The sequence below is a fragment of the Antechinus flavipes genome, chromosome 1, assembly GCF_016432865.1.
Source record: "Antechinus flavipes isolate AdamAnt ecotype Samford, QLD, Australia chromosome 1, AdamAnt_v2, whole genome shotgun sequence".
Taxonomy (NCBI): domain Eukaryota; kingdom Metazoa; phylum Chordata; class Mammalia; order Dasyuromorphia; family Dasyuridae; genus Antechinus; species Antechinus flavipes.
The window spans coordinates 615,811,834-615,832,920 of record NC_067398.1 but is presented as its reverse complement, the minus strand read 5'-3'; the positions used below and the strand labels follow the sequence as shown (position 1 = coordinate 615,832,920).

General features: G+C 37.2%; 1 protein-coding gene across 2 annotated transcripts in view; it reads left to right on the top strand.

Moving 5' to 3' along the window:
• The window catches only part of FBXO32 (F-box protein 32), a 42,221-nt gene extending 27,486 nt beyond the window's left edge, over positions 1-14,735 (top strand). For both annotated transcript variants that reach the window (XM_051971054.1, XM_051971055.1), the window contains exons 5-9: positions 2,045-2,138; positions 2,674-2,858; positions 6,937-7,119; positions 7,598-7,741; positions 8,678-14,735. In XM_051971054.1, the coding sequence (XP_051827014.1) occupies positions 2,045-2,138; positions 2,674-2,858; positions 6,937-7,119; positions 7,598-7,741; positions 8,678-8,767 (696 nt within the window). In that variant the 3' untranslated portion in view covers positions 8,768-14,735. The remainder of the gene's footprint in view (positions 1-2,044; positions 2,139-2,673; positions 2,859-6,936; positions 7,120-7,597; positions 7,742-8,677) is intronic.
• Positions 14,736-21,087: the final 6,352 nt, after the last annotated feature.

Sequence of the window (21,087 nt, the reverse complement as noted above, 5' to 3'; positions counted from 1 at the left end):
GAATTAAATTTAGCATCAGAAGACCCAAGTTTTTCAATTTTGTAAAGAGTAGCTGCTTAATAAATGTTGAGTGAGTGACTGAGTGAATGAATGAATAAATGAACTATATCACACTATTTCTGTGATCTTGGTTAAATCACTTAAGCTATCTAAACCTCAAGTGTACTGTTTATCAGAGATTGGACTTGATGATCTCTTAAGTCCTTTCTGCTCCTAGATCCTAGGGTCCTACCCCCAAAGTATGTTTGTTATATTTTGATTTATCAGTTAGCAGCTTTGGCCACCAAATACTTTTTCATTCTATTGTTCCTCCTATCTGAGGGTAAAACTCTTTCCTTGATTGCACAGTCCCCACACCTCATACCTTATACCCACCTACACCTTGTGACATGAAGTATCTTTAGACAAGATTTAAAATTACTTATTACTATTAAGTGGCTGGTGGTCATAATGGACCTTGGATTTGGGATGGGCTTGTCTTCTTGGTGTTAGGGTTTTGAGGGTTTTTTTCTCTTAATGATGAGTCATAGTACAAGACAGCCTGCCCTTCTGAGCAATGATCTAGGTTTTTGTTTTCTTTCATTTTATTTTTTGAGGGTCATATGAGGTACAGGATATTAATAGAACATCAGCCTTCTGGTCCAGGGTGTTGGCCCAGCCAATGAACAGAAGAGTTGATCAGTCACTTTTAACCACTCCAACTCCCCAGTTGACAGTCTCATGCCTAGGAAAGAGTACTGAGTAAAATAGGCAAGTAACCAAAATAAGTTTATTTGCTGTGAGCTCTTAGCACACAGGCATGTTTATACATGCTGGCCATTCTTTGTTGCACGCAAAACCTATAACTTTAGGGGTGATCCAGACCAGAGATTCCTAACCTCAAGCCCATGAACTTTTTCTTGAGCATATATATTTATGACTGATTGCTTTCTTTGTAATCATGTGTATTTTTCTTTATATGTTTAAATTCATTATTCTGAGAAGAGGTCCACAAGCTTTACAAAATTGCCAGGGCACTAAAAAAAAGATTTATGAGCTTTTGCTTTAGGTGAATCAGATATTACAAATGACAGCATGGTCTGGTTAAAAGAGCAGCAAACAAGGAAATGAGAGATCTGGGTATGAGTGCTGCTTTTGCCAATAATTTGTTGCATGATTTTGGGCAAGTTATTTAAATTCTTTCAGCCCTTCCTTCCCTTATCTGTAAGAGAGAAAAAAATTACAGGGATTGAACTAAATGATTTCTAAAGTCCATTCTAGTTTTCAAAATTATGTAAAAATTTCTTTCATAAACTTTCCTCCTTTATTTCCAGTAACAACATTACATTAGCTACCTTGGACTTAGAGAAAGGAAAATATTCATTAGTACCTTTTATTCTTCCAATCCCAAATGCAATTATATTCAGACTCCATTGAGAAAGTATACCTACTTTGGTAAGTTCTAAAAAGACTCAATAAAGATTTAAATTAAATAATGAACATATAATCCACTTGGTTATTTGGGGCTAGTTATCCTGAAACCTTGATTCTCCCTCATCATATTCCTCTATTCATATTTTCAACCTTTCAGTGTTCATTGCCAAATCTTTACAAGATTAAGGCTGGGACAAAGAGAAAGGGCAAAATTCAAGTCTGTTTCTTTCACTACTTGGGAGGTGATTATGCAGAATTAAAGCATTAGCAGCAGGTCACAGCAAGTTTGTCTCTTTTCAAAAAGCATGAACTTCATAGGGTACAACAAAAGGAGGACAAATAGGATGGATGGGGTGGTCCCAACTTAAGCCAAAACTCTTTATTTTTTCAAAGAAAAGCATCTGATTCTTCAGCCTGCTTCCTCTGCTATGGATTTTTAATTATTCCCATTTATCTTTTATTTTGAGAATCTGCTTTTCACTGTGGCTGGCCGGCCCTGCCTGCCATTTATCTCTTTAGTCGTCAGTGTGGGTCTGTATTGTGTCACATGACTCAAAAACACAGATTAGAGGAGGTGGAGGGGGAAAAACTTCTGTATTCTAAGCCTGGCAACTTCTATTTTTATCCACAGCTGTTGGAACTGATAGCAAAATCGCAGCTCACTTCCCTGAGTGGCATTGCCCAAAAGAACTTCATGAATATTTTGGAAAAAGTTGTGCTGAAAGGTAAAACTCTTAACATATATGTAATATTGTGTACACACACATGTAATAAATACTGTGTGTATGTATATACATGTACAGATGTACACAGAGATATATAATGTGTGGGCATATTGTGCATTTTTATGCATACGTATTTTTAGCAGGAGGGTACCAATGAAGCATTCAGATCCTTTAGTTTTTTAAAGATGGATGGATGGGAAAATAATATCCTGCTGAAAAGCTGAGTATTGCCATTATATGGAACTTGTCAGGACCCAGTTCACTGATCATGCTCTGTTCCACAAGGAATCACCTCCTTTCAACACCATGGCCCAGTTTGTTCTCAGTGCCAGCACATATCACCACCTTAGTTTATGAACAGCCTTTCCAATCTTTTTGTAAGCTCCCTGAGAGCAGGAAAAGGTTCCCATTGTTTTCAATGGGAAAGCAGAGCTTCCCAGAAAAATAAAAATTCAAGGGTCAAACAAAATGTAGAAAGTGGGAAGAAATACTAAATAGATAATAATTGCTTCTTTCTTTTTTTTCCCCTTCCCAGTCCTTGAAGACCAACAAAATATCAGATTGATAAGAGAGTTGCTGCAGACTCTCTACACATCCTTATGTACCCTGGTCCAAAGGGTAGGCAAGTCTGTTCTGGTTGGGAACATTAACATGTGGGTGTACCGAATGGAGACCATTCTACATTGGCAGCAGCAGCTGAACAACATCCAAATCACCAGGGTAAGCAGGAAGGCTAAGCCGGGAAAGAGCATTGTAATTCCTACACACCAATGCCTGAGCACAGCTGGGGCCGAGGGTGGGGGCCACACTAGGGCATCAGAAGCCTCTAGTTATGGCAGGATTTCTATTGTTATGACTTCCTATGTTAACAGGACCCTCAACAAGAAAAAGAAAACAGTCAAAAACATTCTCTGATAGAGCAGCAGGCTAGGGAGGAAGAGCCAAGAAAACAGAAGTGGTGGGAGGGTGGGAGGCTAGCGAAGGGAAACAACAAGAGAAACATGAGAAAACTAAAATATCTCCCAAGTTTGTAATGACTGAAATCCTTGAGAAAGCTTTAGGAAGGGCTCCTCTTTTCCCAATCCCTTTTCTAATGAACTTCAAACTATTAGCTTCAAGATACTGTCAATTCAAAAGAGCTGAGATTCTATTGATTTTTTTTTCCTGAAGTAGAGTTTGGGGTTGGTACTAACCTGCAAATTACAATTCTATTTATTCATCATAAAAACAAAAGAACTTTTCAGAACAGATTTTGGACACAAATGTAGATCAGAGAGGGAACAGAGGAACTCAGTTTACATTTTTAAGTTCATTTTTTAAATTTTAAGATAAAACTTTGTCACAATATCTCTGAAACTTAATTTCTAAATCATTTGAAAGCTGAAAGAATAATTCTATCACCTACAAAGTCAATAAGAATGGAGATTATTCAGGTAATTTTAAAAAGCGTTTTGCTTAATTACCTGAATTTTTAGGAGTTATTTGGGGTTTTTATTAGTTTGGTGTAAATTGCCTTTTTGATTTTTTTCCCTTTTCATGCAAGTTCCCAAAGCTTGGGAGCTCTTTGGGGATGCCAGCTGGGTGGAACTGTCAGGTTATTTTCAAAGTAGCCTAGGTGAAGAAGCTAGAATTCCCTGTTGACATTATATCACCTGATAAGGTTTACAAAATTTGTGTATATGTGATCTTATGTGAACCTTATAACAACCTTGTGAGGTTCTTGGTATCATTATTTCCCTTTTACAGAAAAGGAAAATGAGGCTTATGGTGATCAACTTTTTACCTACTAAATGACCTTTGAGGTCCTTCCTAGCTTTAAATGTATACAATCATCATTAATATTAATAATTCTAAATCATTAATAATAATAACAAAGGAAAGAGCACTTGGTTTGAAGTAAGACAATCTCATTTCAAATCTTAGCTCTGCCACAAACAACCTGTGTGACCATAGGCAAATCCTTTAACCACTCTGGGCCTCAATTCCTTCTCTATAAAAGAAGAGAGTTGGACTAGATGATATCTAAGCTCCCTTTCATTCTGGATTTGTGATCCTAACAATTGCATAGTTCTGTTAAATATTTGAAGGATTATGAAGCATCTTCCTTCCAACAACTCTCTGAGGTGGGGAATAAAAAAGTATCATTCCCATTTTACAAAAGGAGAAAAATAAGACTCACATGATTTGAATAACTTGCTCAGAATTAAACAACTTATACATCAGAGCTGAAATTCTAACTCATATCAGTTCTTGACTTCAAGTCCTATTATGCCATGAGTTTTCCATAGTGCCTGTGATTTAGTACCTAAACCCAAAGCATTTAATACTACTTTATCATGCTTCCTCCTCATCATAATCCTTCCAGTACTTCACCTTATCCCTCTGCAGCTCTAAAGTAAACCTCTTTGAGAGCAACATCGCATCCCCATCACCCCAAGCTCCAGAGGATGCTGAGAAGGGAGGGGTGTACTTCATTCTGAACCAGACTAGGAAAACTAGGTTTATCATATGAGTGAGTGCCCATGCAAAGTAAGAATGCTTGGCCAGTGTTTCATTAGCATCCTTGGGTTTCCATTCCTTTTTTGAACTCAACTCTTCCCCAATACACATGCATGCACACACACTCAGTTTACAGTGCCACACACACACACACACACACACACACACCCTCTTACACACCCTTTTATAGTCCAGTAAACTTTCAAATCAAATTCCATGGAGCCAAACTGAGATAAGCAATATTTAGAAATGATAAAGGAAAAGCTAGAATGATTGAAAGGTTTTGTTGCTTTTATTTTGAGGAAGAAAAAATCTGAGGCACTTAGGATGTATACAGTAAAGCAGAGTTCTGCCCCATACTTCCACAATCTGCCACAGGCAGAATTACATTGGAAGGGGGAGAAAAGAAGAGGGGCCAAGGAATGACCCAGAATGGCTTCTAGCCAGGTACTGGCTTGAAAAAGGAAAAGAATGGTTCTTGTTCCCTTGGTGCATGTTTATATTCAGCTAAAGATGATGAGCATGTGAGCTGTTAGCTGTTGATAAGGAGGCAGGGCTCTTCAGGGGATTGAGGCAAAGATCTGGTGAAAAGGTCAGGTTTGAAAAGCTGAGAATACTCACTCTGCCTGCCTGCTATGCCCGACACCTAACAGGAGCAAATGTCGTAACTGGTGGGGGTTTTATCCAAAAAAAAAGTAGATACTTTGAAACTCACTTAGAAATTAAAGAAAAAAAAATCCTTGGGAAGTTTTATGAGCTCATTCAATCCACTGCAGATGATAAATGAAAAAATGGATTTAGGACCTTTCTGCAGGCTTACAAAACCCTTACTGCGGTAAACAACTAAATGTTTTTCTCTACAGACTGAGGGGAAACAGATCGTCCAGTCAATCTACAAACTTTGATTAATGTCTTCCGTGTGCCCGGCACCAGGCTAATCAAGGAGACCCAATTCTAAATACATAGTCTCAATGTAATGAAAAGAGTTAGGAATGGAAGTTGGTTAGGAAGCAATGGGGTATCATGGAAAGAGCTCTGATATGAAGCCACAAAATCTCTATTCAAGCTTTGGTTCTACCAGTTAATTTCTATGTAACTTGGGCAAGTTATATCAACATCAGCACCAGCACCATTATCATCACCATCTTCCAGCTAGAATTTACTCAGATCTACAACTTGTTATTCCATATGATCCTTCACAACAACCCTGGGAAATAAGTGCTATTAATGTCTCCCTTTCAGAAATAAGGAAATTGAAATAGATGAAATGACTTGCTTAGGGTAGCACAGTCAACAAGTATCTTAAAGTAGGATTTGAATTCAGGTCTTCCTGATTCCAAGTCTAGCACTCTACCCATTGTGTCATTTGGATAGCCTGTTTCTATAGGGAAAAAGGAAAAAATTTAGCTGGAAATGTATTTATTTATGTTTGTCTAGACTTATGATTTTGTTGGTATAGAGGAGATCCCTAGTGCTCCTCTCCCCTCCCTGCCCCACTTTTTCACTACTAACTCTTATATTCTAAGAAAATTGCCTACATTACTGAAAAGTTGATGAAATGACTTACCCAGATTCCTTACAACAAGCTATGTGTGAGGAGGGGGGGAGAAAAGGTGCACTTAAACCAATGCAGTCCTGATTCTGAGGCCTATTCTTAATCCAGCACACCACACTGCCTCCTATGTATTCACATATTACTGTAATCAAAAAGCCTTGTGAGATAAGGTAGTGCATATCTTATTTCTGTTTTTCAGATGAGAAAAACTATATCTCACACTTAGCCAAGGTCACACAATTTTTGAATAATAGGGCAAGATATTGCACTAAGGGCACCTAATTCCCCTGCAAGTCCAAAAGACTAACTATAAAACCACATGGGCTGTGGCAGATTTTTCTATTCTTAGACAATAGATACTAAAAATGATAGACTCTAAAAATTGTATGGAATTCCCCAAATTGAGGTACCCCTTTTAAGATGTTCTGAGACACCCTTTCCTTATCCCAGTGTGTGCTTCCTGAAATATGTAACACATCTCAACAACACAAAGGGCAAGTTTTGTAAAATTGAGTAAAATGTCATAGTTATTAATCTGTTCAAGGTGATCTGTACTATTCTCTATTGGCTTCCACAGCTGGGGCCAATTGAAGGGTTTAGAATGAAAAGAATATTTGATTCACTCTGTAAAATAAACCAGGTTGAGAGTACAGGGTGGTTGGTAGTCAGGTGATGCCTTTACCTCTTAATTGGTTGGTTGGTTTTCCTTTCATCTCTGTGTAATTGAATCTTCCTTGGTTCCAGCCTGCTTTCAAAGGCCTCACCTTCACGGACCTGCCTTTGTGTTTACAACTGAACATCATGCAGAGGCTAACAGATGGAAGGGATCTTGTCAGCTTGGGCCAGGTGGCCCCAGATCTGCACTTGCTCAGTGAAGACCGGTTGCTATGGAAGAAACTCTGCCAATATCATTTTACAGAGCGACAGGTAACTAAACAGCAGGTTTTCTTTCCTTCATTTTCACATCCCTACTTCTACCTCATATGTAAAAAAGCAATAATAAGATCTGTAATACTAACTTTACAGAGCTGCTGTGAGAATTAAATTAGGTTAAGTATGTAAAGCTATTTTCAAACTTCACAGCACTAGAGAAATGTGCCAAATATTATTATTACTTTTACACAGCATGATTTCCAGTCCCCTGTTCCATTCCACTTGCCCTCCTTACACAAGATCCTTGGATCTTGTTTTTCAATGTCTTCCTTGTTTCAAGCCAGTTAAAACTCAACATAATCTTGGAGTTGCAGCCTAAAAGAGGAAATTTTCTAGTTTGATGTGTCTTTTTTGAAGGGAATTGGGTCACAAGGATGGGGTAGTATGGAAAAGTTGGAGAAAGTATTTCCAGAATATCTCAACCCATAATCCCAGGCTCCTACTTACCCCATTGTAAATACTTTAATTTTAGATTCGCAAGCGATTAATTTTGTCTGATAAGGGACAACTGGATTGGAAGAAGATGTATTTTAAGCTTGTCCGATGTTACCCAAGGAAAGAACAATATGGAGACACTCTACAGCTCTGCAAACATTGCCACATCCTTTCTTGGAAGGTGCGTTAAAAAAGACCTTGACAGAAGCCTAGGAAAGTTCTGCTCTCTCAGATTGTACAAATAATATTTTTAGTCATATGCTTAACATAAAGCTAAGGCTTTTTTACTTTGGCAATAGCTTGAAATGTAATGGTATGGAAATGAAATCACAGATAGGTGCTTCTTAGCACAAATAAAGAATTCTCTGAAGTAGTTGCATGTATTTAAATTTGTACTATTTGAAGTTATGATCATGCAAAAGTTCATCATCACTTCGAACCCAGTATATAAGTGGTTGAATTCAAATAATGTAACCATTTCAGGGGATTCATTATATTCTATACAGCTCCTTGCCATTGTGTGCTAATGGAGACCTTTCCTCTTTCTTTTTATTTATGCTTTCTAACATATACACATACTTTTCTTTCTTTTTCTTCCCTGCCTTGTTTCTTTCTCCTTTTTCTTCCTTCCTTTTTTGTCCTTTTTCTTTTTTGTCTTCCTCCTTCCTTTTATTTTTTTATTTTTTTGATTTAGACTTGTAGTTTCATCATCATAGTAAATTAGCAGATATGGGAACTCCCTTCACCAAAGGAGCTGTGCAACTCCTCTGTCATATGGGTTTGTGTTAGATCTAGATAATCCCAGGATCTAAGACTCTAGTTTGGAAAAAAAAGACTTGTCAGAGGCACTTAAAGTTTAAGTGAGTTTCCTATAATTAGAGACCTAGGATTTATCCACTTGAACCTAGCTAGGTCTTCCTGATTCTAAGACTGACACATTATTAACTGGGCTTGCTGTTTTCCTTTGTAGTTCTTTGCTTTTCTAAGCCCATATAGCACTGTCCATGGCATTCTTTAGAGAGGATTATTGTTCCTATATTTGTCAATGCTTTGCAATGCTAAGAACAGAAGAGATCTCTCTGGGAACTCAAACTAAACTTCTATGTTCTTTTTTCAGGGAACAGATCATCCATGTACAGCCAATAATCCAGAGAGCTGCTCTGTCTCTCTGTCGCCTCAGGACTTTATCAACTTGTTCAAGTTCTGAGCCCTCACGTGGGACAACCTTTGAGAATGTCCAGTTCTCATGGGATGCTTTGGAATACCCAATATGGACACTTCCATTGTAAATAGTGTACATTTTTATGTTGTTTTGAAATTCCTGAGTTGAGTAACTGACAGAACCCTGGAGGAGCAAAATGAAATTGCTGACTGGCTATTTAGGAACATGGACTTTCTTAATAGACCTAGTGTGGAAGAACAGTCAGATTGTAAATAAACTTTTTTTAAAAAAAAAATGATTAGCCAGCAAGGCTTTAGCAGCATCAATGCTATATTTCAGAAGTCATTTAGAATTTGCCTTACGTGCTCTGAAACCCCTATTTGATTTCCAAAGATTGGGAAAGTAGCAAAGTTGAATTCACAATAGAACAACCTTGACCTGTTTACAAGATGAAAATTTGGGAAGATACAGCATATTGAGATGAAAAAGTCAAAGTTTGGTTTTCTAGTTTGGCTTGTGGTTCTTTGTTGTTATTGTCATTAACTGTCATTGTCTTAAAGCAATGGAAAAACCCATGTAACAGATCTGAACATTTCTTAAGCCTATATTGTATAAAAGGCCATATCCTTCAACGTGAAATACACCACACCATTTTCTACCTCTGACATCATAAAATGCTTTCTTTCAGCACACATCATACACAGCACATTCTCTAGGGCCCAGCTTCTTAAACTGGTTTGTGACCCTATATAGGGTCTTATAAATGAATGGGGGAGGTCATGAGATTATGATTTATTATCGATAAATGTTTGATTTGTATACCCATTTTATATATCTCTATACCCAGGATCACATAAAAATTTCTTGAGAAAAGGGATCACAAGTGGAAAAAGTTTAAGAAGCCTTGCTCTAGTGCACAATGTAAATTTTCATTGTCTATTTTTAATCACTGTAAAAGTGACTAAAAGAAGAAAATATTGACCACAAAGTTTTTCTTATTTTGAGCTTATTTATCCAAAGGAGTAGTATAGTTTTTGGAGTTGCTTCCTGAATGGAAAACCTAATATATGAGGTTCAAAATGCTTTTTTTTCCCCATGCCACTCACTATGGTAAGAATAGCAGACAGAAATCCACCTCTACAGCCCAGTTGTAGAAACTAGAAGATTAATGATGAAAAAACTGAGCTGAAAGAAATTAAAAGGGCCAAGTAATAATTTGTGTCCAGGAAAAGAGTTATTCCTGCTTTTCTTCAGGGTATTTTTATGCTTCTTCCATCACAAGCAGCTTCACAAAATAGCACAGTTCAGTTGATGAGCTTAATCTGGAGGGGTTTTATGTTCCTGTGGCCTTACCAAGCAAGTCCCAAATATCTGTGGGCTGATTCAGAAATTTTACCAGTTCCCTTGCTCTTGGAAGTCCATAATTTCTCCAGTAAGTAAACATTTATCAAGTGCCTACTATGTGTCAGGCACTATGCTAAGTGCTGAGACTATAAAGAAAGGCAAAAGCCAAAATCTGCTCTCAAGGAGCTTACAATTTAATGGGGGAGACAACATGCAAGCAACAGACAATATACACAGGATAAGTTGGAAATAAATAAAGGCACTAATGTTGAGAGGGACCATTAGGAAAAGTTGGAAAAGGGTAGAGAAAAATTCCATGTGTCCTCTTAACAAACAAAGACTTCACATTCAATGTTTTTCAATGCTAGGACACAAGGGGATTTTTGAAAGGCAAACAAGTGGGTATACAGTGAAGAATGAGGAATCTCAAGACTTCATGATTTGTGGACTTTGGGGTATATGTGCATGTTTTTACTTTTTATAAAATCTTCCTTTTTGACAATAACTTGGTACTTCTGCTATTTGCCATCACATTTGTATTTTTGCAAATGCAAACACCATCTTGGGTGGCTTTGGTTAAAAAAAAGAAGAAAAATAAAAATAGTAGAATAGCAGTTTGGATTTGACATTTGTCTTACTGGGCAATGCCCTTTAAAGATAAAACATTAGTTGTAGTTGAGATATATATAAAGATAACTACAGAGTAATGGAGATTCTTCCTCTTTATCCTTTCTCCTGAGTAATATACAAGCCAAGCACCACTGTGTTACAAAATGGTGTATGTGCATTTCCATCTACTACCTGACATTCATACCTAGACTCTAAAATTTCAATGCTGCCTTTGACTTTCTCAGGTTCCCTTTTTAAAAAATGGTCTTTGCAGTGATTTTTACAAATTGGATGTGCATTTTTAGGCTGAAAGTATATCCTTTCCTTTCTTTTCCCATCTGTATAGTTTCTGCTTTATCATATCTATGAAATGGATGAAATTCTCATGTTCCCTGTCAATTTGCAAACATTGCAAATATATTCCAATGCATTGCTCCTATTAGCAGTTGGATATCTCATAAAACCATAGAACTGATAGCAAGGAAGGCAAGCAATTGCCTTATCAATTATTAAGCTCAACTTATTCATTTTACAGAAGAATAAACTGAGGCCAGAGAAAAATGACTTGATCAAGATCACTTGGGTAATTAGGGATAAAGCTGATATTTGAACACAGATCTTCTTATTGGAAATCCAATGTGCATTTCCTTAGTCCATGCTGTTTTTAAAACCACCTCATCTCAAAGATCATAGTATGGGCAAATTTATGTGGCCAAATTTTAATGTGATTGAAAAGTCTGATATGTTTAAACCCACCAAGAAATCTCAGAATTGAGTCTGAGATATTAGCCAAATTTTGATGAAGAATCCCACTCTCTGACTCATTTGGTCATCCTAATGTGCAAGAGTGGGAAGTGGAAAAGTCAGGTAGTGACTTTTAAAAGCAAAAAAAAAAAAAAATCAGGCAACTTTCTGATGGGAAGGAAGCAGGCAAAAGAATGGTAGATTGTTGGTGTGGGGGAAGTAGTAACTAAAGGGGAATTTTTTAAAAATCTTGTATTAGATATAGGAAATCAAGGGAAGAGAAGCATGAGTACAAGAATTCAAAAATTCAGCTTGATCAAAAAGGTGTTAAATTACTCAATATTTGCAGCCCATATTCTTCAAGAATATAGAAGTGGATTTCAGCTCCCTTTGAGGAAGAACTTTCTAACAATTAGAGCCATCAGTCTATTCTACTGAGGTAGATGAATTCCCTCTTCTATAAGGATTCACTCAGAAGCCAATGGCTTCTCATCAGAGGTGGATGTCATGGGAAAGTATTGCTTTAGGTAAAAGTTATACTAAATGACTTCCAAGATCCCATTCTGCTGTGAGATTCTGTGAGCTTACAATATTAATTTTTTTTTCCATTTTTACAAATCCATCAAAGAGCAGCTTTGGCCAAAAAAAGTGTTGGAGACCTTCTTACCTAGCAGCTAGAAGTTTTTTATCAGAGTGGGAAATAAAGGAGGGAATGGTACACACCTCTGCCTCAGCTCCAGCCCTCTTCCCCACTCTGAAAACTGCATAAAACTGAATTTAATAGAGTCCTATACTCAACAGAGACTAACGGGAAATGTCGCCATGTCCTAGACACTATGACCCTATGAACAAATCTAGCACAGTGTGGTCAAATCCAAAGGTGTAAACAATATTAATACCTACCTCACACAAGGGCATTGTGAGGAAAGGACTTTGTAAGTCTTAAAGCATCAAATAAATGCAAGTTGTTTACAAGATCACTTTTTCAAAACAGCTTTATGTGGAAGATACTGCAAGAGTTCTTGTCCTCACTTTGCAGCTGGAAAAACTGAGGTTCAGAAATGAAATGATTTGACCAGAACCTTGCTCTCTATTAAGAGGAGGAGCTGGGACTCCTAGAGTTGTTTGACTCCTAAGTCCATTGCTCCTTCTCTATTAGCTGGGCTGCTACATGAATGAATACCTATCCTTGATAATGCTGGCACTTTATCTTTAGGAGATCTGTCTAGTGAGATATACTATAGCTTGGGAGGAGATTTTAAAATGAGCTAGACTGAATCCAAACTTACCTTTCCATAGAAGAATTTCACAATATCATTCTGGCTTTAATTAGATATGACATTCCAGTAGAACATCCCTGTACTCCATTTATATGGTAGGAAGAACTGGACAGATTCAGCACAAGGTAATCTTTTACCCAAACTAGGAAAACTCCACTAGGCTTTCTTGCATTAGTTCCATTTGTCTGATGGGGATGCATTTTCTATTGAGGTGGGTTGGCATTAAAGCTGATCTTTTCAATAGATATAGTTTGCTGAGTAAAACTATCCTAAAATAAGGATGTTTTTGGTTTTTTTGTTCTTCATGCTCATGAAGTAACCCAGTGATTATTATATCATTACTACAATTCTCAACTTTGTAGAGGTTCCAAGTACTCTATGTGTTAAAATTGTGTTTGTTTTTAACATGGGAAAACTTTTGTGTTTAATTTGTAAAGGAAAGAGAGATGATGATTTACAATGTTAAAAATCATTCATTTCAAGGTAGATTTTGTTCAATAACATGTAATTTATAGTTGTTTCAGTATAACTATGCTTACTATAAAATGTGCACCAGAATTTATATTTTTCTGCCAGGCTTTAGGGAGATGACATCTTTGCTTTGTGCAAATGACCTCTTTTATGTGTGATTTTTTTTTTTAATACACCACAGCATTGCTGTGTACCCTGTCTTCTGCTGTTGATTTCTCTTTTGGAGGAGCTGCAACAGAGAACAAATCCCTCTATTTCAGCTTTTTGTCTAAAAAGACTGTCTGTTTTTAGATCCTTAACTGTTCAAAATGCATAAGATTAGTCACCTTTCAATTTTGTTGTCCTTAACAAAAATTATCAGAAGCATATTGGTAAACTTTCCATAGCTAACATTTTATTTTCTAAAACAAATTTGCATTTTATAGGAAAGGGAAAGAGAAACTAGGAACCTTTGGCTTCTTTCTTGCTACAAACACTTCCCGATATCTTTCTTAATAAGGAGACTAAGTAGTACAACCTCCTAAATGCTTTTATGTTTTGAACAGGTCTCTCTATTTTCACCCCTCCCTTCCCCCCACATAATTTTCTGTAAAATAAAGCAATGCTTATTTTTCCCTTAATTCTTCCAATTAATTTGCAAAACCTGTGTTATAAGGCAGGCCAGCTTCTCAAGCTATGATTCCCAAGTGCATTTTTCTTCCCAAACTATCTCAATTCATCAGTCCTTCCTTTCCTTCCAGAGAGCTACTAGCTCTAAAATCCTAAGAACTTCACCCTAATTTTAAGACTCATCATTGGGCTACTTGCCATATCATCTTTTTTGATTAAAGAGAATTAATTTCTAGGAACTTATTTGTTCTCCCATCTCAGGCAGTGATCCATCTTCTTGAAAGTACTCAGTTCAGTAGGTTCCTGAAAGTGTTAACTCGATTTGAAAACAGGAGTGAAGAATGGTTGTAAAAAGCTCTCAAAATCCAGTTTACACCTGAGACTGCCAATTTATGGATATTTTGCCTTTTTTGGGACTTTTGATCTTTAGACTTCCTTGGAATTTTATTTTCCCTCTCTCCCCTCTTCGCATCCCCTGCCCCCCCTCAGACACACAAGGTCCTGAGTGGCTTAGATGAGATCATGGTCCTTTTTGTCTATTTCCACTGTGTGATATGTAAGTCTTCTAAAGGGAGGATTCAAATCATTCCTCTAAACTTGGGAATCTTTGGACAGATAGCACTATTTTCCCCCAGAGTGCCAACCATCCTCCTTGAAAGGTAATGTTTCTTGCAGCACACGTTCTAAGCAAAGACAGCTTTTCTCCGAAGCAAAGACAATGTAGAATGAGAAAACTTTTAGAGTTGAAAATTATAAATAGAAGTGTGAGGTTAGACCAACCATGGACGATGCCTTCTCCTTAATACTATTGTGTGAAATAAGTTTTTCTGTGTAAGTTATTTGCACACCTTCCTTGCATGTAGAACTGATTTTTATAGCTGTTTGGTACAAACAGTGGCATATTTTTGTAAAAAATATTTTGACACTGAGCTACAATAAATTTGTTTTAAGGACAAGCTTGCTGTGTTTTTTGTGAACTTCAAGTCAGGTTTTACATATGCTTGGTTTGGGGGTGTGCTCTTTCTTTGATTGGGTCAGGAAGGTTTCTGTTTCTTCTTCCATGAACCTGTCACCATTATTTTATTTATAATTCATCTGCAAATGAATAGTCAGAGGAGGGCATGTTAAGTTGTGCATAGATCTAGACCCAAAAACAAAGTTAAAGTTTCCCTAGATCTAGTTAGATAGTGAGCAAGAAAATCAGAATTTGAATCTTAGTCTTTCAGCATTCTTTCCGTTTATTTTGCAAAGAACCATGTCACCTCTTTAAATTAAATGTTCTTAAAGCCTTTAAAGAGAATCAAAAAGGCGTTATGTAATATTGGAAAAAATATTGGTTCTAAGACAATTCTCAGACGAAGAAATTGAAACTATTTATAGACATATGAAAATATGCTCCAAATCATTATTAATCAGAGAAATGCAAATTAAGACAACTCTGAGATACCACTACACACCTGTCAGATTGGCTAGAATGACAGGGAAAGATAATGGGGAATATTGGAGGGGATGTGGGAAAACAGGGACACTGATACATTGTTGGTGGAATTGTGAACACATCCAGCCATTCTGGAGAGCAATTTGGAACTATGCTCAAAAAGTTATCAAGCTGTGCATACCCTTTGATCCAGCAGTGTTTCTACTGGGCTTATACCCCAAAGAGATACTAAAGAAAGGAAAGGGACCTGTATGTGCCAAAATGTTTGTGGCAGCCCTGTTTGTAGTGGCTAGAAGCTGGAAAATGAAAGGATGCCCATCGGAGAATGGTTGAGTAAATTGTGGTATATGAATGTTATGGAATATTATTGTTCTGTAAGAAATGACCAGCAGGATGAATACAGAGAGGACTGGCGAGACTTACATGAACTGATGCTGAGTGAAATGAGCAGAACCAGGAGATCATTATATACCTCAACAATGATACTGTTTGAGGATGTATTCTGATGGAAGTGGACCTCTTTGATAAAGAGAGCCTTAATTGATCAAAGATGGACAGAAGCAGCTACACCCAGAGAAAGAACACTGGAAATGAATATAAACTGCTTGCATTTATGTTTTTCCTCCCGGGTTATTTATACCTTCTGAATTCAATTCTCCCTGTGCAACAAGAAAACTGTTTGGTTCTGCACACATATATTGTATCTAGGATATACTGCAACCCATTGAACATGTAAAGGACTCTTGCCATCTGGGGGGAAGGGGTGGAGGGAGGGAGGGGAAAAATCGGAACAGAAATGAATGCAAGGGATAATGCTGTAAAAAATTACCCTGGCATGCGTTCTATCAATAAAAAATTATTTTAAAAAAAAATATTGGTTCTAGAGGCATGATCTGAGTCAAGTTTCACTTCTGATGGTGACTACCTGTGTAAGTTTGGGCTTCAATTTTATTATATGTAAAATGGGAGGAATGGCTCCTTCCCAAGTTCTAGACCAGGGATACTAAGAATCCAAAGCACAGAAGAAAGGGAGGAAAAGAACTCTTGCCGGACTCCCTCACTGGGACTCCCACCTCTCCACGAGAATAGGCTCACGCAACTACATTTGGAAGGGACCTTAGAAGTCTTTGGAGCTAACCCTCTTATTTGAGGATGAGGAAATGCAACCACAGAGAGACAAACTGACTTCCTGTGGTCACACAAGCAATAAGAAGCAAAACCAGGATTCCATCCCTATTCCCGGGATGACACAACCAAGGATCTTTCCACTCTAAGATCAAATTAGGCTGTCACCTGTGGGTAGTATAATTTGAAGAGTGTGCAAAGTCTATGTAGCCCAAAAATCAGTCTGTCTGGCTGTCTGTCTGTCTCTCTTTCTCCCTTCCTCTCTTCCTCTCTCCCTCCTTCTCCCCCCCCCTCTCTCTCTCTCTCTGTCTCTCCCTCTGTCTCCCCCTCTCTCCCTCCCTCTCTTTCCCTCCTTCTCTTCCTCTCTCCTTCCTTCTCCCTTTCTCTCTCCTTTTCCCTCTCTCTCCTTTGTCTCTCCTTTCTCTGTGTCTCTCTGTCTCTGTATCTGTGTCTCTCTTTGTTTCTGTCTCTGTTTCTCATTTCTCTTTTCTCTGTCTCTCCTCTCTATGTCTCTGCCTTTCTCTTTCTTTCTCTCTCTCTTTCCCCTCATTCTTTCTCTCTCTCTCAGGTAGTTTACACTAAGAAGTTATATCCCCGAAAATTCACTTTCCTTCTTAAAATGATACAAGAATTCAGAACCAGTCTGATCACAAAAACTTTATGGTTTCATTCAACTACAGATGTCTAGAATTCAGAGAAGCTTGAAAGGGCATCAGAGAACTCGTATGAGTCTATAACTGAGATTGTGAGGGATTATAATTTGCCCAAGAAATAGCAGGGCATTTCCTATCAAATGTCTATTTGGCAAATATTACTTCTAGTGGATAATCAGGGAAGTAGGTCTGAGCAATAGAATGAGGAGAGCACTGGGAAATAGTAGATGAACTAGGAGACTGGCAATAGCCAACTATATGCAAGTGTAAAAATTAACTGGTATCAGGAAATAGCTGTAAAATGAAGGGATATTTTAAATGATCTCTAACATCCATTTCAGTTCTATATCCTGTGTACCTATGATTTCATAAAATTCAATCAAATACATTAATAATACCAAATAGTCAATCAAATTCAAATATATTAATCAATCAAATATATTAACAATATATCAAATATGTTAATATATTTAATCATGTAGTAATAATCAAATTTAACTAAATATATTAATAATAATAGCAATAAAAACAGCAGGTAGGTAACATAGTGAATAGAGCAATGGACCTGGAATCAGAAAGAGCTGAGTTTAAATCTAACCTCAGACACTTACTGTGTGACCCAGAACAAGCTACTTTACTTCTCTTTGCCTCAGTTTCCTCATCTGTAAAATGGGTATAATAATAATATATATCCCCAAAGACTGTTGAAAGAATCAAATGAGATCATATTGGTAAATCACTTCACACTATTATTAAACACATAGTAGATACTTAATAAATGCTTATTTCCTTCCTTCCTAATAGTTAGCATTTATAGAATGCTTTAACATTTACAACGCACTTTAGACACTGGTGATACAAAACAATGAAGAATATCTCTTTAGGAAGTTCACATTCTAGCAGAGGAGACAATAGAGGAAACGACATCTATAAGTATATAGAGAACATGTACAAAGTATATTTTAGATATAAGGTAACCTCAGGGGAAGAAGGCAAGAGCAACTGGAAGGAGAGTGTAAGGACCAAGAAAGGCCTCCTGCTGAAGACAGCCCTCAGTCTGAGTGTTATAAGAATTCCAAGTAGTAAAAATGAGAAGTATGGACATTCTAGACAGAGAAAAAGGAGGAGCATCACATCTGAAGCTGGAAAGGGAGAACAGTCTGGTTTATGAAGTTTTAAATGACTAATAAGAGAGTTCATTTTTGATGTAAGAGGTAACATAAAGCTACTGAAGTTTACTGAGAAGGAGGGAAATTAATACAAAATCGCTGAATTTAAGAGTGGAAAGCCTTCAGTGGAGATCTAGTCCAACTCTTACATGAAAGTAATTTCCAAGGGGAAGGAACCTGCCACCTCTCCAGATGCCCATTCCACTTTTAGACAACTCTAATTGGTAGAAAATGTTTCCTGACATCAAGCCTAAATGTTATTTGGATACTCAGTTGCTCTTATTTCTACCACCTGAGGCCAAACAGAAGAGATTTAACTCAACCTTCATATGACAACCCTTTAAATATATGTCTCCCCTGAGTTCCTTGATGAATGTCAAATTTGTATTTTAGGAAAACTACATTGATGGCTATTAATTAAAAGGAGATTGCACTATTCCAGGTAAGAAAGGATGAGGTCCTGTATCACAATGGTTGCAGTCACTGGAGAGAAGAAGATGAATATGAGAAAATATACAAACAACAAGACTTGGCAGCTGGTGGGGTAAGAAGGGTGAGGGAGAGTCATCAGTCAACCATGACACTTAAGTTGTGAGTCTGAGGGATTAGGAGAATTGTGTACTCCATGATAATAACAAAATTTGGATAATTTGGGGAAAATTCGGGGAGAAAGGATACAGTTTTGAACAACCTGACTTTAAGATGTCTGTGGGACGTGCAGTTTAAGCTACCCAATAAGCAGCTAAAAATGTCAATCTGGAAGTCATCAGAGAAGTGAGGAATGAACAAATGAATCTGAGAATTGACTACATGGAGATAATAGTTGAATCCAGGGTAATTGATGAAATCACTAAGTAAAATAATATAGGGAAGAAAGAGAAAAGGGCCCAGAACAGAGCCTTGGGAAACACTCATAGTCATCACAATATGACTTAGATGAAGATACAGCAAAGGAGACTGAGAAGGAAAAGTCAGATACGTAGGAAGAGAATTTTCAGTGTCACAAAAACAGACAGAAAAAAAGTATTAAGGAGAAAAGGATGATTAATAGTGTGAAAAGCTGCAAAGAGGTAAAGAATGAGGACTGAGAAGAGATCATTAGATTTGGCAATTAAGAGATCATCAGTAACTTTGGAGAGAGCAGTTTGGATTGAAGGATGAGATCAGAAGTCAGACTGCAGAGATTAGAAGGAGAGGGGGTATAATTGAAGCCAGTGCTGGAAAGAGTGGCCAGAGAAGTTTTGTCATCAGGAGGGAGTCAGATGAGTAAAAAATAATAAGTCAGGTGAGCAAAAAAAGACAGAAGAAAACAGAAAGGGCAAGGTTGAAGATGATGATTTGTTTGTTAGCTATGGAGTAGACATTCCAAAAAACACAAGAGGTGGGGAGAATTCCTAGCTTCATCAGAGCTTAGAGAGATCTCAGAATCCATTAATTTTAATCAGTCCCTAAGCAGGGGTACCTTCTATCATATCTTTGACAGGGGGCCATCAAGCTTTTGTTTGAAGACCTTTAAGGAAGAGGAAAGCTCCTGAGGCAATCTATCCTATTTTGAGCTCAGTCATTAGAAAGCTTTCCCTATATGGAACTGAAATCTGCCTTTCTGTAGCTTCCACTCATTGCTCTTAATTAAACTCCTCTTCTATTGTTGAGGCTTCTTCCCCTTCTTCTGATCTCTTCTCCAGGCAAAACATACTTCAGTCCTTCAACTGATTCTGTGGCATGGTCTCCAATTCATCCTCTTCCATGTCCTTTGGACATGCTCCATCAGTATCTTTCCTTTTAAATAATTTTTGTTTTTTTTATTTATGAAATAAAATAAGCATTTCATAATATAGTGGAATAAAAAAGGTGATTGAATATATCAATATCCTTCCTAAAATGTTGAGCCCAGAACTGAACATAATACTATAAATGTTACCTTACGAGGGTCAAGTCCAAAGGGACTCATTCTTTCATCTGAAGCAAAGGAGTTTAAATCCAAACACATATTTTCAAATCCTTTACCAGAGTTAAAGGCAAGGGTTACTTGAAATAATCAGATTTCATAATTATAGCTGACATTTATATAGTCCTTCACTGTTATAAGAGTACTCACAGAATAAAGCAGCATGCTCTTTTCACAATCTTGCAGGTTCTGGTGCAATTAGTTCTTATTTCTGAGCTAGATGCCAAGGACTAGGATTTGAAGGCCAAAAATCTCATTACCATCATCCCCTAACATACATTCAGTATTTCTGGAAATAAATGATTTCTAGAAAATTGTACATTTTAAATCTTGGGTAGGTTGTAGAAACAAGGTCATTAAGCTTCCAATTACAGGGTCAAGTAGCCTTTTACAAACTAATCAGTGGCCCCAGCTTTCTCCTAATATAGTCCCCGGGAAATGTAAAGTACAGCAGAAGTCTACAGGAGAAAAACAAAACAAAATAAAACTTCAAGACTAAACATTAACCAAGAACAAAGAAAAAAAAAAGAAAAGAAAATCCAGAAGTAGACTGGTATCCAATGACTGCATGAGCTCTTTGGCCAAGGATCACATTCTTGAAATTATACTTGGCAGAAACATCAAAATACATATTCTTAACCATCCTGAGAATTTGTCCCTTCCTCTCTATTGTCTCTCTACTCTTATTCTTTTTTATTTTGTTTTCCAAATAGCTCCTATTTTTTTTCTCGATCTATAGGATGTCAGAGCCAGAAGGGACTTAGAAAGCACCATGGATGATTCCTCATTTTAAAGATAGGAAACCAAGTCCCAGAGAGAGAAAGTTATCTATCCAAGGTCCTGCAGCCAATCAGTAGCAAAATTCAATTATCACTTCCCAAATCAATGCTTCTACCACTGTACTACACTGCTTCATGTTCTTTTTTAATCTTTTTTTTTTTTCCTCCATTGACTTTAAGGAGGCAAAGCACATTA